The 24,184-nt window shown below is 42.4% G+C and overlaps 1 protein-coding gene across 2 annotated transcripts in view; it reads right to left on the bottom strand.

The window, feature by feature from the left end:
• Window positions 1-312: 312 nt before the first annotated feature.
• GAL3ST2 (galactose-3-O-sulfotransferase 2) overlaps window positions 313-24,184 on the bottom strand; it is a 61,194-nt gene continuing 37,322 nt past the window's right edge. For both annotated transcript variants that reach the window (XM_074190672.1, XM_074190671.1), the window contains exons 2-4: window positions 14,754-14,843; window positions 12,508-12,766; window positions 313-5,393 (exon numbers count right to left, since the gene is read on the bottom strand). In XM_074190672.1, the coding sequence (XP_074046773.1) occupies window positions 4,587-5,393; window positions 12,508-12,766; window positions 14,754-14,843 (1,156 nt within the window). In that variant the 3' untranslated portion in view covers window positions 313-4,586. The remainder of the gene's footprint in view (window positions 5,394-12,507; window positions 12,767-14,753; window positions 14,844-24,184) is intronic.

Below are 24,184 nucleotides of genomic sequence, written 5' to 3' on the forward strand. Positions count from 1 at the left end.
AAAGTTAAGAAGTCAGCAGAAGTCAGAAGAAACCTGTCAGAGCCCCACACACACACACACACACACACACACACAACTGCAGCGATGGCACCAGTAGTTTAGGGATTTCTCAGTACAGAGATAATGATGATCTCCAAAATAGTGAAGGAGTGAGAAAGAGGGGTGCACTAGGAGAAGAAGGAAGGAAGAAGTAGAATGAGGAAAACTTTCTTACATAAAAGAGGCACACAAGGAAATGGAAGGGAAAGTGGAGGGTGGCATGCCAGGCAAGCTTAAACTATATTCATATTGTAATTAGTTCAAAGAGGGAAGAATATATGTATACACACTCAATTGTATATGGAAATGTAACTTGTCCATTAGGGAAATAGGAGGAAAAGGGGATAAGAGAAAGGGGGAGTGAAGGATAAAGAGGAGAGTGGATTAAGGGAGGCAACAGTTAGAAGCAAAATACTTTTAAAGAGCTACAGGATAAAAGGAAGGCAGAGGAAGAATCAGAAGAAAATGGGATGGAGGGAAATACACTGTTAGTGATCATAATTGTGAATGTGAATGGGCTGAACTCACCCATGAAAGGGAAACAGACAGCAAAATGGATTAGAAACCAGAATCCAAAAATAACTTGTGTACAAGAGAAAAAAATTGAAACAGAAAAACACATAGACTTAAAATTAAAGAGCTGGGGTAGAATCTAATATGCTTCAGCTGAACTAAAACAGAAAAAGGGGGTAACAATCTCAGACAAAGCAAAAGCAAAAAATTGATCTTGTTAAAAAGGAGAAGTGTAGAAACTACATTTTGCTACGATACCATAAACAGTGAAGTAATATCAAAGTAGATTACCCCTAAATACACTCAGGCCATCTATGTGCTTAAAAAAAACCAACTCTCCCTAGGTGTTGTCATGTCCACTAGTCACTGATATATATCTCTTCTTCCCTTTTTATAGTCAATAATAAACATTTATTAAGAAGCATCTATCATGAGTCAGACAACATGGCTAAGTACTAGTAATACCAAGAAAAAACAGTCCCTGTTTTCAAGGAGCTCCCAGTCTAAGGAGTAAGAAAAAATTTCATTTGAAATTTAATCTGTTAAATTCCTTGAAAAACTTGTCTGGACTTGGTGCTCCATGTCCTCTTCCTCTCATTCTACTCTAAACTCTCTGTGGTTTGGCTTTCTGCCTCATCATTTCCCTGAAACTACTCTCTCTCCAAAATTACTAATGTCTCTTAATTTATGAATCTAATGGCCTTTTCCCATCCTTCATTGTTCTTGATTTCTCTGTAGACTTTGAGTTGACCAAGCTCCCTTTTCTGTTAGACTTTCTCCTCATTGGAATGCATTTTCTCAATTTCCTTTGCTGGATCATCTCTATCACACCCTTTAGGTGTGGGGAAGCACCAAGACTCTGTCCTGAATCCTCTTCTCTTTCCTCTCTATGCTTTTGGTCACCTCATCTCTCTTCTGAGGATTCAGTGATCTCTACAAATGATTGCTAGTTCTATATATCTAACTCTGGTCTCCCTCCTACGCTACAGTCCCACATCCCCAACTTCCCACCAATCATCTCAAAGTCTACACGCCCAAAACAATTTCTTATCTTCTTCCCAAATCCACCCCTCTTCCACACTTCACAATTACTGACAATGTTCTTACTACCTTACACTTCACCTAGAGTCACTTTCATCACTTCACAGAGCCAATCACTTGATCTTCCCTCTTCTCTCCACCCATTCCTACTCCATATGTTTATCATCTCTTGCCCATATTATTGCAACAGTCTCCCTAATTAACATCTGTCCTTCAAGTCTTTTCCCTCTCCAGTCCATTCTCCACTCAGCTGCCAAAGAGGACTTTCTAAAAGTACAAGTATGACCTCCCCTCCCCCACTCAGTAAACTTCCGTGGTCTCCTAATACCTCCAAGACCAAATAGAAACTCTGTTTGGCATTTAAAGGTCTTGCAAACCTAGGACTTTCTAACCTCTCCAATCTTCTTAATAATAATTTACATTGCCATAGCTCCTGTAAGGTTGCAACAGAACTTTCCATATATCATCTCCTTTGGTGCTCACCACAACTCTGGGAAATAAATGCTATTGTCATCCTGTTTTACAGATGAGGAAACTGAGATTGAGAGTGATTTGTCCAAGGCCTGAGGCAGAACCTATATTTGTGCAGAAACCATTTTCTAACCCTCCTCAGCTGTTCATGGCCTTCCCTCCATGACTACTTTGTGTCTCATGTATGTTGAGTTCCCCTGTTAGAATGCAATCTCCATGAAATAAAAAGACTGTTTTACTTTTGTCTTTGCATATCAAAGGACTACCTTTAGTGCCTGGCACACAATGGATAATTAATTCTTTTTAATTGATTGGAAGCAGTGTACTACCATGGAAGAAGCACTGCCCATGGAGTCAGAGATCGTGGGATCAAATCTCACCTTGGATTCTAGATCTATGATCCTATAAGTGCATATTTGATCTAGGAAAGCAGTCTCTAGTGCAGTGCCACAAGGCTCTGTTTTTTAACCTTGTGCTGTACAAGCTTAACAATGATTTGGATACAGATCTGGATGGGTATACTTTAAAATCTGGTGGAGGCCGAAAAGATTAACTACCATGTTGGATGAAAGACTATTAAAATCTAAAAAGATAAGAATAATCCAAAACTATGGACTGTATCTAAAAAGTGAAACTCACTAGGGTTAAGTATCAAGTAGATTTTTAAAAATCAACTGTCTAACTTTCCTAGCTCGATATTTAATAACGACAGACAAAAGAACCGAGGCTCTTTGTTTTCTGAAGGCTCGTGAGGCTAAGACCATCTTGGGCACCATTCCTTGAAGCCTGCCTGGGTGCTGGGAGCCACTGTGGCCTCAGCACTGGGCAGACTTCATCAGGAATACCACAATCAGTTCCTGGGGTCACTTTTGGAGGACAGTAACAAGCTCCAGTGAATCTAGAGAAAACGAGGGGCCTCACGACTGTGCCATAGAGGTCAGTCAAAGGAGAGGGAGATGTTTATTCTGGATCATAGAATACAGGCAGAACTTGATAGCTGCCAGTAAGCACTTAGAAGTTGTCCCATAGAAGAGGGATTAGATTTGTTTGGCTTGGCCCTAGGAGGGGGTAGTACCAGAGGGAACGTGTGCCAAAGAGAAAGATTTCAATTTGATAAAGAAAAAAACTTCTCAGCAATTACACCTGCTGCATATGTAGTAAGTTCCCCATTACTGAAGGTGTTCAAAACTTAGAATGAAGGACCACTTCTTTGGGGTACTGCAGAAAGGACTTCCTCTCGGGAATATATTAAAATCAACAATTTCCAAAGGCCCACTTGGCGCCTTGACATCCCAGTGTGGTTTTGTAAGCCACATTGACCACAATTTAAGCCGGCCTTGATTCCAAAGGCATACCACAGAATGGACCACTATGAATGAGCCCCAGTGATTGTTTTATCCTGGAAACATAGTAACGGTGGTTGGCAGAAACCTGGGCACTGCAATGATCAGTTCCAAAGAATGTCCCATCTCTTGCAGTCATTTTAGGCTAAGTTTCTGAAATGAAGATCAAGGTTCAAATGTGTCAAAAGTTTAACCATTTATTCTTTAAATTAAAACATTCCTTCTCATAATTAAAATACATTACAATTACCCAGCTGTGTGATCTTAGGCAAGTCACTTAACCCCATTGCCTTGCCAAAAAAAATCCATTCAAACATGATTTCCTTGAGACAGCACACCATGTTTCTGTCTTTCTTTGGTGATCCCCAGTAATCACTTAATGCATACTTGACTGACTGAAAGACGATCTACAGTTCTCGGGCCCAAATATCCTTTTCAACTGGACTTGTGTTTTACACAGTATGAATTACCTAGTCTCTGTATTTTCCAGCCTCTAAGTAAATAATGTGATGTGGAGCACAGAAAGCTGGCCAAAAATCCAGAAAGACTTGAGTTCAAGTCCTGACTGTGACACATCTAGACTGTGCGATCCTGAGCCAGTCATTTAGCTTCTTTCCCAGGCAGTTCTCTAAGCCTGAATATCAAGACAATGGCAGAGCTGTGTTGGCAGAAGGAGATTCTTAATGGGAGGTCCCTAATCCCAATGAAGTCACAAATTCAGCCTAGGGGGAAAAAGTCAAATTTAAAATTCCATCATTGGATTCATCCATCTGAGACTTCCATGGTAGCCAAAGAAAGTTTGGATCCAATATTGTTCCTCTACTGCCTATAACTATTCTGGAAATATCACCTGGATAGCTTGGCTTGGATGCCCCAAGGCAGAAGTTCTGTGAGGAGAAGGCTATGAGATCAGTAACCTACACACACACACACACACACACACACACACACTCTGTTATCTTAAACAACATCCATGACAGATACTTTTAAAAATAAAACTCTGAATTGAGGTAAGAATTTTCCAGACTACCCAGAGATTGTTTAGATCAAGACCCTTCTTTGTTGAAGTCTTTTCTCTACTGGTCACACTGGAGCCTGATGGTCCTTTGGAGATCTGGGGTTGCCCTCTGTCAGGCCTCTCAGTTCCCAACTTTGAGCTTTCAGTTAGAGACGCCACCATCACTGCAGCTTGATCTTGGGAGGTTTTCTGGGGAACTGTTGAGAGTACAAGTGAGCCATGTACTGTAACTCAGGCATCACCATCCTCTGACACATGATCATGGTCTCATTATCTAAATCCCGTTTGAGATTGTAGCCCAGGATGTTAGCCATCCCAGACTGGTAGGGACGGAGTTTCTTGTCTTTGATCTGGGTCTTATTCTTTGGCTTCCCGTCCTGAATGCAGAGGTCTATGAGTTCCTGCTGCCTACCCCTCAAGAGAGTCACTTCCTTCACCAGCTTCTTCAGCCCAATGACCTCCCTGATCTTCTGCCAGAAGGTCCTGTTGAAATGCTGGTAAAGCTCCCAGTCCAAAGCACACCATTCCTTTACTTTCTCCTGGTTCTCCCTGGAGAGGTTCTGGATGGAATTCTCACTCCGAGAGTTCAACTTGAAATAGACCACATCATCCAAGTCCCAATGTAGGGTATTTCTCAGGAGGACCATAGATTCATCAAAATAATCAGAAATCAGGATTAGCTGGAACTGTTTCTGGATCTCTTCGATGACAGCCCGCACATGACCTTTGTCCTTTTTGTTGTTATCATAGCCAAAATCAAACCACATGCTATTCTTGGCATATATATTTTTAATAGGTATACTTTCATTGTAGTACCTTAGTGGTGATGCCAAAAATTCATTCAGGCTCTTTGCCTTCTGAAAAGCTGGCACGTATCCTTTGTAATACACAAAGGAGGACTCCAGTTGGGAAATTGGGTTCCTCAATATGGAAAAGTAGAAAGTGTTGTTTGGCATGACTTTCTGTACCTTTGGGGGGAAAAGGAGAAATGACCATTAGCAAGCTCGAAAGGATGCTCAGAGCATGAAAAAGATCTTGGACCAGAGCAGAGGACACCTAACCCAGGCTGAGAGATATCAGGCAATGCTGCCAAGCACCATCTTGGAGGAAATCACAATCTGGGACTGCAGCCACTATCCAGAGGTCAAACACACGGGGGTCAGTTCAAGGAGCTGATGGGGGAAAATGTTCTTACTATCATATATATTATGATGGGAGCTATCTGAACTGAAAGAATAAACCAAGAGAAGTGATCCTGGACCTGTCCTCCTCCCCAAGATCTGCAATCCCTGCACCCTTTGGTCCTCTCCCACATCAAGCCCTCTTCATTTATTCCCCTCTCTTCTCCCTATTTTGATCCCTTAGAGGATCCTTCTAAGTTCACATCATCCTCCGCTATCAAAGCCCCGCCCCTCATCCTTAGCACCAATCCACCCTTGCTAAATCCAGTCCCGGATCATGTTCACTATGTACCGCCTTTCATCCTCTTCACATGTTATTAAACGAAGCTAGAGAAAATTATAAAACCAGGCTGTTTATGCTATATAATCTCAAACAGACGCTCATTGATAATCCTTTAACCCTTCTCTAATTGACTGAGGCAGCTACATGGCCCAGGGGATAGACCACTGGACCTAGAATCAGGAAGATCTGAGTTCAGATGAGGCCTCAGACATTTACTAGTTGTGCCACCCTAAGCAAGTCACTGAACCTCTGCTCGCTTTAACCCATTAGAGAAGGAGATGCCAAGAAAGTCCCATGAACATTATGGTCCGTGGGGTCACAAAGAGTTGGGCACAGTTGAACAACCACAAAAATCGATTCTCTCTCCCCCTCCCCTAAAGTGGCTCTTCCAAACCTTCCTATCCCTTCTCAAGTCTCTTAGGCTGCTATGGCACCTGTTTTCCCAACACCCTGTCAGCAGAGGACTTTGCCCCATATCACCACTTAACCTTGGTCTGCCTCAGTAATGGCACTTGCCTCCCAGGATTGTTGTGAGAATGAGAGAAGATGATATTTGTAAAGTGCTTAGGACAAGGGTCTGACCCACAGTAGTTGCTTTGTCGATTCTTGGTTCCCTTCCCCTTCCTCATCTCACATCCCTCAGATGTTGTTTGTCTGTTCCCTCCATCACTCCTATCTCATTTTTAGAGGTGGTCCTTCTCCTGGCCAAGCCTAGCTCCTCATGGGCATTCTTGATCCCATTGCCCCCCTCCTTCTCCAACAAGTTGACCCTCTCTCTGGTCCCCATTCTCTTACTGAGCTCAATGCTCCCCCGCTCCATTGGCTGTATCTCAGGTCTCCACGTCTTTGCACCTGCTGACCCTTCTGCCTAAAATGCCTTTACCCCCTCCCCTCCACTTCCTAGAATGTCTGACTTCCCTCAAGACTCAGCTCAAGAAGGCAGAGCCAAGAAGGCAGAGCAGCAAAGTGACTTCTCCTCAGCCAAGTCCTTCCAAACAGATCTAGAAATGCACCAGACCAAATCCTGATTGGGAAATCCAGAAAAGTCAGAGCTGTTTGTCAAGCCCAGCTCCACGTAAGACCGAGAGGAAGAAGGACTTCAAACAGTGGGGATGGACTTGGGTCAGGAGGTGCTGGCTCTCCTACCCCCACCACCTGTGCCCTAGGGCAAGAAGAGGACCCAGGCCTCTAGTAGAGCATGCCCACCCTCATAATGAGGAATGAGGGAGAACTGGAAGCTTTGTCACCCAGTCCTCAGATCCAAGTAACAGATAGGGAGAGAAGGAAGAAGGGGCCCTGCACACCAGGATGGTATACCCAGGTAGGGAGGCCCTGGGCCTGGAACCAAGGAAGGCAGAAGTGCAGAAGCCAGCAGCAGCTGGATCTCATTCTCAGCATCTAGCCCAGCCTGTTGAGCAATAGGCAGGGCAGGAACCACAATCCAAAGGGAAGCCTGCAGCAGGGCTGCTCCAAATCAGCCCATTTCCCAGCTGGCTCACAGGGTGCAGTTGGCAGCAAAACCTTCTCGTGTCCAGACCCTAACCCAGGTCAGGAACGTGCAGAGCTCAGACCAGGGGCAACCATCAGACTTTGTCTTGGATCAGCCCCCTCTGGGAGCACTCAACACCAGCTTGTCCCCAATTCTCAAAACACCAAGGAAGCAGCACCAGGAGGCAGCCCAGAAACTCTGTCCAGGAGTTGTGGCTGCAGAGTCAAATCTCAACATCAAGTCCAAAGAGAGGTAGTAGGTCATAAATAAGAATGGGTAAACAAAGCAAGGAGATAGCCTGAGCTAATAGTGCCAGGGATACTTAAGACACAAATGCAAAAGAAGAGAATGACCCCCCAAAAGCTACAAGCAAAGCCTCAGACATGGCTCAGGCATAAACTCAAATAGAATATATGGAAGAGATGAAGCAATAGCTTTAAAAAAAGAAAGCTAAAAAAATATAAATGGAATAAGGGCATGAATGAAAAAATTGAAAAATAAATGAGAGCTTTGGAAAAAAGAATTGGAAAAGAGGTAAATAGTCTGGTATATGACAAAACTCCAAGTCAGCTTCCTGAAAATCAGAGACCAAATGGAAGCCAATGACTCCATGAGGCAAGAAGGAACATTAAAACAAAAGACTGGAAATAGAATGAAATTTCAGGTTATTTAATTGCAGAAACAACTGGTAAAGAGAAAACATTTAATGATGATGAATTCTCTGAAGCTCATAACCCAAAAGGGAGTCTAAACATAATTTCAAGAAATTTTAAAACTGCCCAAATGTATTAGAACCAGAGGTCAGGGACAACTAGGTAGTTCAGTGGAGTCAGGAGGACCTGAGTTCAAATTCAGCCTCAGATACTTAATAATTACCTGGCTGTGTGACCTTGAACAAGTCACTTAACCCCATTGCCTTGCAAAGAAAAAAAAACAGAGGGCAACATGGAAATAGGAAGAACCTATCAGTTCCTGAAAGAAATCATTGAATGAAAACTTTCAGGAAGATGAGAATAAAAATCTAAAACCTCCAGGTCAAAAAAAAAAAAAAAACTACCACAAGCTTCCAGAAAGAAAAAAATCCAAGTAAGGAGGAGTCACAGTCCAGATCACACATGATTTAGCAGCCACTACAAAAAAGGAACAGAGAATCTGGAATATGATATTCCAGAAAGCAAAGAATAGAGGCTCAAGAGCAAAAATAAGTGACCCAGAAAACTGAGAGCAGAAGAAAAACAATTTTCTAATAAAAAAAGACCAAAGCTGTGAAGAAATGTTGAAGTCAAATACTAGAGTGAAAAGAAATGTAAAAAGTAAACATGAATGAGCAATGATAAACAGCTTACACTCAAATGTAAGGAGATGGAGCTGTCCCTTCATTTCTCTATCATCCTCACAGAGATAAACAGACAAGACTGAGGGACTGGTCTGCTCTGAGCTGATGAGCTTAAGAAAAAAATAGAAAGAGAGGAGAAAAGGAGCATACTGCGGTGTAAGGGAGGAGAAGGGACAGAAAGGAAGCTTAGGGAAAATTCTCTCATGCAATGAGGGTGCCCAAGTAGATATATATGTACACAAACAAGGAGAAGGGGAGAGGGGTAAAGGTTCAACCTTGAACTTCACTCTCATTTGAGCTGGCCAAAAGAAGGAAACACACACACACACACACACACACATACACACACACACACACACACACAGAGCAGGGTACAGAAATACATGTCATTCAACAGTGAAATATGTAGAAAAGGGAAGAAGGAAGCTGGAGAATTAAAAGGAGGGTAGATTAAGGAAGGATTAATCCTAAACAAAACAAATTCTAAGGATCTACAAAAATATTTATGGTTCTTTTTTGAGGTGACAAAGATTAGGAATCTGATGGGGTGTCCATCAACTGGGAAACAGTTAAACAAATTAAGGCATAGAAATGAGATGGAGTACTAGTGGGTCAAACCTTTCAGTGTAAAGACCACCCAGGATTCCAGAGGACCAATGCTGAAATATGCCGGCCCCCTCCTGAAGGACTGAAGGATTCAGAATGTTGGAGGAAACAGCTAGTTTAGGTCACAGCTGATGTGGACAAGTGCCTTCATTGACTATGCATGTCCATAATGGGTTCGGTTTGTCTTGAATTCTTGTTGGAGGGGAGAAGGGAAGGAAGGGTCAGAAGACATGACTCGGCTGGTTAAAACAAACTTTTTAAAAGAGCAAATCAACAAGAATACACACACACACAGACACACAGACTCATGCATACACGCATAAACATCCGTGCATACCTGCTTAGACACATAGACACTGCCATTTGCAAATTGTTTCTCCCCTTAGAAGTTGAGTTCCTGAATAGATGAGACTTTTTTGTTCATCTTTCTTTGCAAACTCAATGTTTAGCAGACTACATGGCCTGTAACAGGTGTTTTATAAAAGCCTGTTCACAGACCAAACTGGCTTCCCCCCAGAAGATAAGAAAATGCCCCTCCCTCTCTTTTGGCCTAGGTGGGGGTTCCTGGGCATAGAACCCCCAAACTGTCACATTTGTTCAATAGGTTGGTTAGTTTTACTGAACTGGGTCTTTCTGGGGAGTAGGGGCTTCTTTCTTTTTTATTCTTTAATATAAGGGAAGGCTCTCTGAGGAGAAGACAAAGATGAAATGGTGAAATCAAAACAAAAATTATGAGAATTATTTTTTAAATAAACAGTCTGTAGACTTTTAGGGTGTTCAAAATCTCCCCACACCCCCACCGTCCACTTTATCTTCTTTCTTGTTCCCCCTCAGAGGTTCATCTCCTACTCAAAAGACCCATTTCATCAAGGTTTGTAACAACCACAAAAATGGTGAGTCGATCGGATTCTATCATCGTAATACCAGCCGATACACATATAGCCCTTCGGGGTTATACTCCAAGTCATACATCTACAGAAGAAAGGGGCCACAAAGGAAGAGAATCCTGAGGGTCAGGGGAGTGACTTGCCCAGGATTGCAGAGGTGAGAATCAAACATAGGCTACATCTAGTAAGCACCAAGACAGAATTTGAACCCAGGTCCTGGGACTCCACAGCTGGCGATCTTTCCATTGGACCACATTGCCTCACTAAGATCATCTGAAAGAGCCTCGGTTTGCCCATCTTTAAAATGGCACCTACTTCATGGAGTGGTTTTGAAGCTGAAATGAAAAAAGGTACATAAAAGGATCTGAAAGGCTTTCAGGGTTCCTGCTCTCCCCCCTGCCTGTGGCAACAGGACTGTGTAGGCATGCTGTATTAACTTATCTCTCTACATGTGTGCTCCCCCATGAGAATGGAAGCTCCTGAAGGGCAGGGATGGGTGGGTTTCATCTCTGTACTCCCAGAACCTATCATGGTGCCTGGAATACAGTAGGCACTAGATAAATGTTTGTCATCATCATCAGAGCAAACTTTCATAAAGCACATTAAGTTTGCAAAACTTATATTTTATAAACATTATTCCATTTGGTCTCATAGCAACTCTGAAAGATAAGCGCTATGATTACCACCCATCTTACAGATGAGAAAACTGAGGCAGGCAGAGGTGAAGTGACTTGCCCTGGGTCCACAGGTAGTCAGTGTCTGGGGTAAGTTGTCATCTCAGGCCACCTGGTTTGGCCATGACCTGGTAAGGAGTTGATGATTGCTTCTTTTACTTGGCCACCTGTTGTCTGGTCTCATTTTTTTTTTTAGTATTCCCAGAACTTTGCAGACAACCCAGAGGCTGTCCTCCCTCTCCTTCTCATGGGCCTGTGCCCTCCATGGTGATGGGATATCTTCACTGATTCAGACCCTTCATCTAGGCCCTGACCTTGCCATGTTTCCCTTCCTTCCCTGGTCATCTCTTCACCCTAACCCCCTTCTAGATGTTGAACCATCCTTACATCAACTGGGTCATGGCTCCTGTCTATCTACTCCTCAAAAGCGCCTCTCACCATCCTAGTAATCTTCCAAACCCAAAGATCCCTCTCTATCCCTATTCCTCTATTAACACTGTTTTTGTATTTGGATTATCTATATTTAAGTCCTAAATAACAGCTTTTTCATTTAAACATAGGGTTTGGCCTCTAACAGGTGCATAATAAGTGCTTGTAGATTGGCACCTAAGGGTAGGCTGAATACAAAAGTGGCTTGGCCTGGCAGACAGAAAGACTATCAGATAACAGTCATGGAAAAATCCAGGAGGGAGAAGGAGAAGAATGCAATGCTCAAGAGGAAATTGTGGGGATCACAATCAATTAATCACCAAGCATTTATGAAGCACCTACTGTATACCAGTACCAGGATAAACTCTAGAGATAACAAAGGGCCTTTGTCCTTAAGAAGCTCACAATGGAATGAGGCCAACAATGGTGGCTCAGACTAAGCTATCATGTTTCCCCAAGTTGTTTCTTCTGTATGTTCTCAATCAGCCTATCAAACAATCCACAGTTTATTCATAAGCTCCTATTGTGGGTCAGGTTAATCTCTAGAGTTAGAAGAACAAAAGTAAAACAGCCCCTGCCCTCAAGGAGATTATAGTCTAGCATGGGAAATGACCACCTCAAGGAATAATTTCAATGATTTGGGGCAATGGATCAAGTGTTGGATGTGAAGTCAGGAAGTTCAAATCCCAACTGAGACACTGACTGTGACACCATGTCTCTGAGCCTCAGTTTCCTTATCTGTCAAATGAGAGGATAGGACTCATAGCCTTTCATGGTCTCTGCTATCTTTAGCTTTATGAGCTATGATCCTATCCTCTAAGGTCCTCTTCCTCTCTAAATCACTAATCCTCATAATCAGACCCCTCCCCAGGAGCCCTTCCCTACCCAGGGATCTGGCATCACTCAGATCCGTCTTGTCCTCCATCTAAAAGTCTGATAAAGAATGAAGCTCTCAGGAACAAGTCACCATTCCAGATCAATCCCAAGTATTCTCACCTGACTTATGACAGCTTCCTACTGTTAGTAGGACTATTTCAGTCACCTCCAAATCAACTCTCTACCTCCACACTCCCCCTCACTCTCCACCCAGTTGCCACACTGATGCTAACTGGTACCCAGTTTGAACCAAGTTGGATACTAATGAGCATGGATGGTCCGCATCTGCCAAGGAGAGGCAGCATGGGCCATGGACCTTACCTCAGTGGGGTTAAATCTCAGATGATTGCACATGATGTTGAAAGTCCCATTCAGAGTATCAAATCCCTCCACATATTTGGTCTGGAAAAGCCAGGGGTAGCCCAGGTGGTAAAGCTGCCTGGCAGGCAGGGCCACCGTGAGGTTCCACTTCTCTGTGAACCGATACAGGATGTTCATCACAGTGCTACTGGCAGTCTTGTGGGTCTTGAGGAACATAATGTTGGTCACGGGAGGGAAGGATTCCTGACCTTTGAAGAGACTGGGGAGAGAATGATAGAAGATAGCTTCCATCAGTATCTAATGCTGTTCTCTCTTCCTCTTGTGAATAAATGAATAGATGAAAATAATGAATGAAAGAATGAAAAAAAAAAAACCTGTCGTTGAAAACTCATTTAGTCTGTCCTTCTCCTGAGCTCCCAATGCCTACTGGTCAACTCTGCCTAGGTGTCCTCTAGGCATCCCAGACTCAACTCATCCAAAATGAAAGTCATTACCCTCTGAACTCCCTGACTTCTGCTGAGGGTGCCAACATCCTTCTAGTCTCCAGGTTTGCAACCTAGAATCATCTTAGATTCTCTATTCTTCCTCATCTCATATAGATGATGGGTTGCCACATAATGTAGATTCTTTCTCCACATCTCTTGAAATAGCTTTCTCTATCCTTCCAACCTTCCCACTCCTTCACTCACACATTAAACCTGGTCTTTGCCCTTAGTTTCTCTTCCTTCACCCTTCCATTCTCTCATACCACCGTTTGTCAGTAAGCCAATCAATATGCTTTTATTGATCACTTAACTTTGTGCTAACCTCTGAGACACCTCTCCCCTCTGGGTTCTGTCCATTTCATGATATATTAGATGTCACCCTGGTCCCACACCTGTACCCCTTACCATCACTAAGTCAGATCTCAACCTCCCCATTCTCAACCCCAGATCACCCACATCAGCTCTTGTCCTGTCTCTTTAATGTGAAAGTCAGATTTGGGGCATTCATGTTTCCAGAATGTTATATTGGTGAAGTTTAGGAATTTCATAAATTTGTAGGAGTCAAACCTTCTCCTGAAATTTTCCCCTGACTCCTCAGAGTTGCATGGAGGTGATTCTGGGTCTTTGAAGGTTGAATTGAAGATGATCAGGTTCTCCTGATGTACCAAAATGGAGAGATTTCAAGTGTCTCTCCAGTTAGAATGTAAGCTTCTTGAGGGCAAGGACTGAGTTTTGGGGGTTTTCTCTTTCTTTAGATCCCCAGCACTAATATGATGCCTGATCCAATGCTCAATTAAGGCTTACTGGTTGATGGGTTTTGTTGAAGAACTAGCCTGGAAAGTGTGATTTCAAGAATCTCCTTAGCAAATAGGGTCTAGAATGAGCAACATTTTGGCCCCTCTCACAGAGATCATGGCAGCCCTGAAGAAACAACACTGATCCCAAGTTCAAACTGTTGTACAGTAATTTCTTCACAGACAACCTGGAGCTGTTTCAGACCAAGGGAATGAGCAGAAGGTGATAAAGACTGGGAGTTAAGGTGGGGAAATGATTGTTTTAACCAAACAATTGGGTATTTTCTTTTTCCCTCTATCCAACACTACCTTCCAATAAGATCATGGTCTTTGGGTTTTCTATAGCCTCCTTTCTACTAACACTGAGCCTCTATCTCACCAGGAACATACAGTCCCTGAGGCATCCATTTCTCTATTGATAACACACTTTCCAGACTGGTACTGTCCCTACTATGCCAGGTTGACCCTACTGACTCAACAAGGGGTCTATCAGTCTGGAGCCAGAAGGAAGTATATCCTGGACAGCTAGGTGATGTAATGGAGAGAACAACAGGCCTGGAATCAGAAAGAATTGAGTTAAAATTTGGTGTCTGACAATTCCAAGCTGAGTGACCCTGGGAAAGTCACTTCACCCTCTTTGCCTCAGTTTCCTCATCTGTAAAATAAGTTGGAGAAGGACATGACAAAGCACTCCAGTATCTTTGCCAAGAAAACCCCAAAGTGGGTCATAAAGAGTAGAATACAACTGAAAAGACTAAACCAAATGGAAAATCAAAGGACCAAAGAGGCAAAGGACTTTGTCCAAGGGAGTAATGGCCAAAGCTAGGGCACACTCAGGTCCTCTGAACTCTAAAAACATCAACCGCTCTTCTCCCTTGTCTCCTGTGCAAGATGCGGGGCTTATATCAGCCAACAATCCTGTGTGTCAAAGACCCAAAGAGCATCTCTGTGTCAGTGATCAACTTACGGGACCAGCAAGTTGACTTGTGTGTTGAGAAAGCTTCTGAAGAGAAAGACCAAAGGCACCAAGAGGAGGAGGATGATGACATGGAAGTACCTGAAAAACACCAGATAGGAAGAAATATTCAGCATTAGCAAAGGTGAGATAATGCCCTCACAGCATTCAGGATTTGGAGGGGTTTCTTCCTCTGCCTCTTGACCATGTCCAGGGGTCACCTTCTGTCTACTTTGTTTCTATTTTGTATACACCCTGGATTCCCTTAAGACTCACTTCCCGAATCGGGAAGTTTTCCCCATCCAATCCCATCCCTCCTTATCTCCTCTCCAGTTGTTAAAGTCCTCTCAGAGATCACCTCCCATTTACAATGTCCGTTTTGCTTGTACCCAGTTATCAACATGTTGTCTCCCCCATTTGGATGTGAACTCTGAAAGGGGGCTCTGCCCTTCAACCTTTCTTAACATCCCAACACTTAGTCCATCATCTAAGAAGCTACTGCAGAAAGAAGCAATGCCAAGGAACAAGGAGCGCGAGTCAAGATCTCTCCAGATCAGGTCTTTTGGACCTGAGGATGCTCTGGCAACCAAACTGTCTCCTCTCCTTTCCCCAGTCCCCATGATTCAGAATCACCATCAGTTAGGACAAAACCCCCCATTCCACAGATGAGGAAAGTAAGGGCCAGAGAAGTGAAGCAACTTGCCCAAGGTCGTCCAGCTAATAAATAGTAAAAGTAGGATTCGAACCCAGAGCTTCTTTGATCCTGAATCTTTCCAAAACACTACCCTGACTCTCTGGTTTGATCATAGCCAAAAAGACTTGCATCTGTGGCCTTCACCTAGGGCACATTGGTTCTCATCTCAACAACTGTTATCACCTAAAGTAAGGCAGAAGCAACATCTTTTCTTATTGGTAAAATAGATTGATTGAGGTAGAACTCTTATGTTCACAGAAACTCAAGACTGGAAGGGGTCACTCAAGGTCTCCTGTGCAAGCTGTGGTCCATCCCCACCCTCTCAACATCCCATAAAGAGCTGTCCAACCTGTTCTGGAAGCCCACCAGGAAGTTTGTACAGCCTTTCTTTGTGAAGATTAGGGTTGCACAACCCTTTCACCAGGAAATCCTGCTCCTGTAGCTATGGGTTGGAGACTGGATGGATTAGCACTAACCATTAGACCATCTCCTTAGTGAAAGGTACTGGACAAACATAAGATATGATTACCATTTTCCTCCCTTTCATTAAACTAAAACAAGGAAATGTAGTATCATAGAAGGGCAATGGACCTTAGAGGTAAAACACCTCAGTTAAAACCCTAGATTCATGTTCAGTCAAGTCCATTTTTTTGTCAGAGGCTCAATTTGACATTTTTTGTGACTCCCAATCAATCCACCAACCCTTTCACCTACTACTCATCTTCCATGCTCCTCAGTCTCACTAGCCTCACTGTCCTATCAGAAGGGATGTCCCCAGAGACAGAAAGAGAAGACTCTCAGCTTTATTGTCATAGTTTTATCTTACAAAGAGTCTCAAATGATTTTTTTATTTATTTAAAGCAATGGGGTTAAATGATTTCCCAAGGTCACACAGCTAGGCAATTAGTATGTATCTGGGGTCAGATTTGAACTCAGGTTCTCCTGACTCCACTGAGCCACCTAGCTACCCCAATTCTCAAATGATTTTGAAGACATGTCTTTGGAAAGAGGCCTTTTTCTTCTATAAAATCAGGTGTTTTTTTCCTATAATCAATAGACAATAAGCATGGGAAGGGGAGCCTTGAATTCTCTACAACATCCAGCCCGCTGTGAAATGGGGTCCATAGAAGAAGGTCCCTATAAAAATGTTCTCTACAAACATCTTCATCTGGAGGCAGCTAGTGGTGAACTGGACCAGATGTCAGGATGATCTGAGTTCAAATCCACAAATTCAGACACTTACTGGCTGTGTGTCCCTGGATGAGCCAATCTATTGCCTCAGTTTTCTCAAATGCGAGATGGAAATAATAATAGCACTTACCTTTCCTTCAGCTCATGTTATAGATGAGGAAACTAATACAAACAAGGTGAAATGACTTTCCCAAAGTCACACAGCTAGTGTTTGAGGTCAGGCTTGAACTCATGAAGATAAGTCTTCAAGAAACCAAGCCTGGTACTCTAATTAAACATAATATTTGTCTACTTTCTACCCTCCATCCTTCATCAAAGATGCCCTCCATTCATACATAAATGATTCATAAATAGTCTAAATGGGAATGTAGGGAATATAAATTGGTAGATATTGGAGTTCTTTCTGTCATCTCTGGGGAATAACAATGAGTCTATATCTCTTGTATCTTTCCCCTCCTTGGGGGACCTTGTGAGTCAATCAGTCCCTCAAAATAGTGATCTACCTCTTTTAGAGGTCAGGGTCCCAAGTCTGTTTGACCCCTTTGGGTGGAAGTCCCCGGGGCTGGAGGTAACAGCTTGATCCTGAATATCCCCAAGAGTCCAGGGAGAGCCCCTTCCCAGCAAGGCTATACTGTGGAGTTGCAGAGCTCCCAAATCATCCCACAATAAAAAGAGATCAGACCTGTGTCTCTGATTTGTTATTTCCTACCCCAGAGTAGAAACTAGAGAAAAATCTCTTAAACACAAGGTTTAATTTTACTTCATGCTCAAGGTGTCTCCTTAAAAGGGATTAACAAAGATCCCATTTCAGGAAAGGAATTCAAGGGGGAAAAAATAAATATTGAATATATGACAGTTATTTTATTTTTTTCCTCCACCACCAAAGAAATGTTCAAAATATAAAAGCCTCATGAGCACACATTAACAGATAATTAAACATAAAATAACTGATCACATCCATTATGCATCCTCAAAGAGAAAGAAAATCAATGAGCCCAGAGTTCACATTCACCTGAGTTTCAAGCTTCCAGAGCAGCAACCAAGCCCAGCTCTTGTGACCAGGCACAGATCTCTAGACGCCTCAGAAAGCAAATAAACCTGTCTGGGTGGTCATCTTCTCCTCTCAGAAGTGCAATTACAAGAATCACCTCCTCCAGAGGAGATAGCATCAGCCCAAGAATTTCCCAAGCCATAAGCTCATAAGCAAAGCAACAACTCAAGAGAGAGTCAGAGTAAAGATTTTCTATTATCCTCAGAGCCTTTTGTGGGAAGGGCAAAGCCCCCTGCCTCAGTTGCTCCCAGTTACCAGAACCACCATAAAGAAGTTACTGTATCATCACAATACACCCGTCCTTCATCAAAGGGTCAGAATGCATGTGTCCCAAAAGAGGACTCAAGAGAGGTGCCTTAGATTGTCTTTGTTACTAGGAAGAATGGGGCTGGGGGAGTCAGAGAATAGAAAGAAGAGGTTGTTTTAAAGGTATGAAGCAAAAGTATTAAATTGGAGGAAAAATAAAATGTGAAACAGTGCTACTTTTCATGGCTGGAGTTGCTTAACCATATAAAATGAGGGGTTGGACTATATGGCTTCTGTCATTTTTTCCAACTATAAGTCTCTGATCAGATATAAAAATATGAGTATTTATATTATATATTATATTATATTATATTACATTACATTACATTAGATTATATTATACTACATTATACTATACTATACTATATTTATTATATTATATTATATTATACTACATTATATTATATTATATTATATTGTATTATATCATATATAAATGTTAACATAGACACATGTAGCAGCAAGTGGAGGCTGAATGTGGACTGGGTCAATTTTTCCAGGGGACACTTGAGACGCTGGAGCAGAAACCACAACAGCCCCCACTAGACTTTCAAAAAAGCTTTCGGGAAGCAGGATGTCACAGTAATTAATCATTTGTTAGCTCATGAGGAAACTCTTCTCTGTCATCATTTGCCAACAGCCCAACCTCCCCAAGTTTCAGGCTTAGATGGGCTAATGCAGAAGAAGTATTCCTTGGCCCAGATTCCGAATTCTAGGAAAAAATACCTATTTATATTTAAGATATATAAATATAGATATAGATATATGAAAATATATAAAATGACCTCAAGCTACTAAAATAAGAGAATTATTCCTCGGTTCTTGAGTCTCTGTTCCTCCTTTCTCATGCGTGACTCTCTATATCTATTTGCTCTTATTATTATATTGTTACAGGGCAGCTAGGTAGCATCGTAATTAGAGCACTGACTTTGGAGTCAGAAGGACAGGACAGATCCAGACACTAGCTGTGTGATCTTGAGCAGGTCATTTAACCCTGATTGCCTCACAATACAGTCGTTCTGATTCATATCTGGCCACTGGACCCAGATGGCTCTGGGGGAGAAAGTGAGCACAGCCCCCATCTCTCAAATGTCATTCATGTGCTTGTCATGGCATCACCTCCCTGATGTCATGGTCTTCCTCAAGAACAAAGGACAAACATCAATATAAATATTAGTTATTAAAGTAATCTGCAAACTGCAAAATGCTGTATAAGGGCTAGAGATTATATTTAACTATTTTGTGTCCAAAATAGCACATCATAGGTGCTCAAAAAGGTCCCTAGATGGTTGAGTGGAGAGAGTCCTGGGTCTGGAGTTAGGAGGAACTGAGTTCAGATTCAGCCTCAAAAACTCACTAGCTCTGTGACCCTGGTCAAGTCATTTAACATCTTTCCCTTAATCCCTCAAAGAAGAAAATGGCAGAACACTCCAGTATCTTTGCCAAGAAAACCTATGGACAGTATTGGAGTGCTGTGGTCCAGAGGGTCCCAAATCAAAGGTGCTCCCACCCTAAAAACACAGTTCTGAAGACAATCAACAGCAACCATGGACAAAATGTGCTTCTCTTTCTCCAGAGACAAGTCATTGCTAGACGAGAGGTGATCTGAGCAGAGAGAATCCATAGATGACTAGACCTGGCTGGAATTCTGTACATTCCACTGGGCTCTCGTCCTTACCAATGGTCCTAAGAAATCAACCAACCTAGGGTCCTTGAGCTCAAGAATGCTGCTATCTACACATCATTTCCCTGATGGAATTTTTAGTAGAAAACAAGAAAAGAGGAGGCAGGAAGAAGGTAACACTATTCATTCAAACAAAACTTCAAAGGAGCATAAAATAAGTCAGAGTATTTCCCTTCCCAAGGAACAAAAAACAACCAAATATATGGATCTTTTCTCTTTACAAAGAGAAGCAGCAAGTGGGTAAGGAAAACTTTTTTTTGCTTTTTTGAAAGTTTTATGGATTTCATATCTCTTTGTTTTTTAATTTCAGTCATTTCCAGGTATATTGGCCCTCCAACTGATGCAAGGTACATTGAAAAAGTTGGCTGGAATACAATGATCAAAGAAAATTTCAAAAGACTTATGATAGAAAATGCTATCCACATCCAGAGAAAGTACTATTTTCACTTCCTATATTTGCTTTGTTTTTTCTTTCTCATGGATTTTTCACTTTTGTTCTGATTCTTCTTTCACAATTCAACTAATATAGAAATGTGTTTAACATGATTATACATGTGTAACCCATATTAGATTGCCTTCTTGTCTTGGGGAAGGAAAGGGAAGGGAGGGAGAAGAATTTGGAACTCAAATTCTTCCAAATTTCAATGCTGAAACTATCTTTAATGTAATTGGGGAAAAAATAAAATACCATTTCTGGAAAAAAAGAAAGAAAGAAAAAGCCAATGGATTGGAAGTCAAGGGATCCTCTTTTGAAGCCTGCTCCCTCCCCCCACTCCTCCTCCAGGTATTGTGGCGTGACCTTGGGCAGATTATTTTGCCAAGCTAGATCTCAATTTCCTGCTCTGCAAAAGGAGAGGCGTGAACAAGATGACTGCTATGACCCCTTCTACTTAGAAATTTATGATGCTATAAAAGAATCTGACTTTTAACTTTAGCAGTTCTCAACCCCCACCTTTTCCAAAGAAACAAAGGCAATATATTGCCTCACCTCTTCCTGTAAACAGGATTGATTGTTAGAATTCTACAATCAACCCCCACCATTCCAAAGAAACAAAGAAGATATATTTCCTCATCTCTTCTGGTGACCAAGATTGGGTGTTAGAATTCTACAATAAGCAGCCATTTCAAAAGAAAGAAAAGAAACTCAAAAACTCAAATCTCAGCTATGTAAATCTTAATGGTTAATTAAAGCCAGAACTGGTAGAGATTGGAATAATTTGATGAGGAGGGAAGGAGGGAGGCATCCTACCCAATTTTAGTCAAGAAGACCTGAATTCAGATCCCAAGTCCAATTCTCACCAGCTGTGCGACCCAGGGACTATAGCCACCTTTGCTTCAACTGTAAAATCAGAAAGGTAGTATCTGTCCTGTCTGCCTTCCAAGATAATGAATAGAATATTGACTACATATTAAGTGTTGCATATATGTCTTATCAATCACATCAAAAATAAAATTAAAATTAAAATTATAGGAACAAACGCACAGCCCTACTTCACTCCATCAGTGACTAGAAAATGACAAGAGCATGGTTCCTTATCCAAAACCCAGGCAAACAGACCACCATGAAAATGATAATACCAAACTGATGAACTTCACCAGGCACCCAAATTTTGCCATGTTGTTCCACAACTGACACTATCAAAACCCTTGGTTAGACGGACAACTGTTGTGTACAGACCTCTGTTCTGTTTCTAGACTTCTCCTAGAGTTGTCAAAGACCAAATGCCCTATCCACTATTCCCTGGTCCTTTCTGAAGTCACACTGTCTCTCAGGAAGTTAATCTTCTTCCAAGTGAAGGATCAGCTACTTACAAAGGACTTTGCAAGAATCTTGCTGGCAGTAAGAGAGGGACCCACTATGATTGTCATAGCACAAACTATTTCCTTTACCTTGAAAGAGATGGACAATAGAGGCATCCTTGAACTCCTAGAGAATAATCTCCTCCTGCCTTACCTCCCAAAAAATGTCTATCAGTTTTTTGTATAAGTAATGGTCCCCCTGCCTTGTAAATCTCTGCTGGAAGAGAATCAGAACCACATGTTTTGCTACACCAGAGAAATTTAATGGCATTCAAAATCTCTTCTTCAGTTGGAAGGTTGGCTAAAGAGGACCTGAGTTCAACCTTAAGTATACAGTTAAGACCTTCAGCCTTGATTGATGATGATCTGTTGGTAAATCCATGAAAGTATTCAGCCCATCTCACCAGGATCATGTCTCAATCACTAATCAATGTGGCTCCATTAGCCCTGAGGTTCACTATGGGACTCTGACCCAAACATAGCCTTTTACAGCATCATAAAAGTGACTTGGATTGAATACTACCAATATAAAATTGAATTTCATCGGCCTTCTTACTGACCAAGAATCCTGCATCTCTTGAAGTTTCACTTTCACTTTACTTTTATTTTTCATTTTTAGGGGGGTTTTTTGCAAGGCAAATGGGGTTAAGTGACTTGCCCAAGGCCACACAGCTAGGTCATTATTATGTGTCTGAGGCCGGATTTGAACTCAGGTCCTCCTGACTCCAGGGGCCGGTGCTCTATCCACTGCGCCACCTAGCCACCCCCTGCACTTTACTTTTGATAGAATGAAATTGTCCCCTTAGAGGAGGATAAACTATCCTGCCGGTAAACCCTGTGGAGTTCTTGTTTTTTATTTAGCAACTTCTGGATTTTCTCATTTTCATCAACTCAGTCTTGATATTTGCTCCATGTTGTCAACCACTTGCTGGCTCAACTTGCCTTTCAAGTTAGCAACTAACTGTTCCCATTTGGAAAAGCATTCTTATCCATCAGCATCATCCTCTAGGAGCCAATTTGTCTTGGGATGCCACTTTTGTGGAAGGTGATTATTTCATTTGGAGAAGGTATCTATCAGTCTGGTGCTGCACCATACATTGCCTTAGCCACTCTCATCTCATCTGTCACTTCTTGCAATGACCTGGTCTATTACATGACAATGTTTGCTGCAAGAGTGCATCCACAGGGGCGGCTAGGTGGCACAGTGGATAGAGCACCGGGCCCTGGAGTCAGGAGTACCTGAGTTCAAAGCCGGCCTCAGACACTTAATAATGACCTAGCTGTGTGGCCTTGGGCAAGCCACTTAACCCCATTGCCTTGCAAAAACCTTAAAAAAAAGAGTGCATCCACAAAATTCTATTGAATTCTGTAAATGAAAGACAGTATGGGTGGTGTGGTCATGAGATGCACAATGGTCACACGGGTGACCTCTGCTGTTACTCTTTCCAACTCTATTCCTCCCCAGTCCTCTCCACCATGACTCTGCCATGACTTATTAATGTCATTCAGAATTACGTTTGTCTTCGGCACAATGAGTAAGAGTCTCTAGTCTTCATAAAACTTTCCTTTGACCTCATCAAGGTTCATCATGGGAGCATATACACGGATAGTGGTGGCATGGCACTTCCCTACAAGTGGTCATGAGTTCACTCCTATTGGGAGGAGTCCAACGTTATTTAGGAAATTAGTTTTGATTGCAAATCCTACAGTGTTCCCCCATTGCAACGACTCCAGAAAATTGTGTCTCCAACTCTAACTTCCATAAGCTGGTCTTCGTTTGTCAGCCTTGTTGTGCTACTTGGTGATGCCTGCTAAATTCTGGTTGCCAAAAGAGTGTGTGCATTCCATATTCCCATGGCCAGTGGCTTCATCTTTACAAAAGTTTTTGCATGGTTTTTTTTTGTTTTGTGCACAGGTAGGATCCCCAACTGCCGAGGTAACTACAGCTTCCAGTATATCTGTACCTGCTGTATCATCACTTGCCTGTCGCCAGGCAAGGACACTGAGAAAAATGATAAACTGGTGTGGGTGATGTCTTGATTCACACATAAAATGGATTTAAGGGAGGCAGAGCTGCACAAAGTCATTGGCCTCATTCTTCTTCCAGAGTCATTGGAGTCTAATGGCAAGACAAAAGTCAAGGTGAGTGGTGATGGCTTGGGTGGCAAAATCTGACCCAGCTCCAAGGCCTACACAGCACCGGCTTCAGTCGCCTTCATAGCTCTTGGAATAAATTATTCTCATCTGCCCATTCTGTCAAAGGAAGTCCTCACATGCTTGGCAAACCCCCTCAGTTACCCTCAACTTAGTTCAGCCCATCTGCTAAACAGTCTTCTGGGTTGTGGCCACTCGGTAGGCCACAGCTTCCTGGAGCCACAGGCAACAGTTGGGTGAATTAAGCAGAAAGCAATTCTAAAGCGAGCTCAGTAGTCCTCACCCCAGAGGTGCTAGTCTTCCCTAAACACACTCTACACCCCAACATGATGAGATGGTGGAAAGAACACTGGATTTGGAGTCCAAGAATCTTGGGTCAAATTCTTGCCCCTGCATCTCCTAACCCTGTAACCATAGACAAATCACTTCACATTCCCCAGCCTCAGTTTCCTCTTATGTAAAATAGCAAAGAGCAAAGAGCCACAAAAGTCCCCTCCAGCTGTAAACCTGGAATCTCCTTGGTTCCATTTGATTTTTTTCTAGATAGTGACAATAGTCAGGGA

Source organism: Macrotis lagotis, chromosome 6 (assembly GCF_037893015.1).
Source record: "Macrotis lagotis isolate mMagLag1 chromosome 6, bilby.v1.9.chrom.fasta, whole genome shotgun sequence".
Taxonomy (NCBI): Eukaryota; Metazoa; Chordata; class Mammalia; order Peramelemorphia; family Peramelidae; genus Macrotis; species Macrotis lagotis.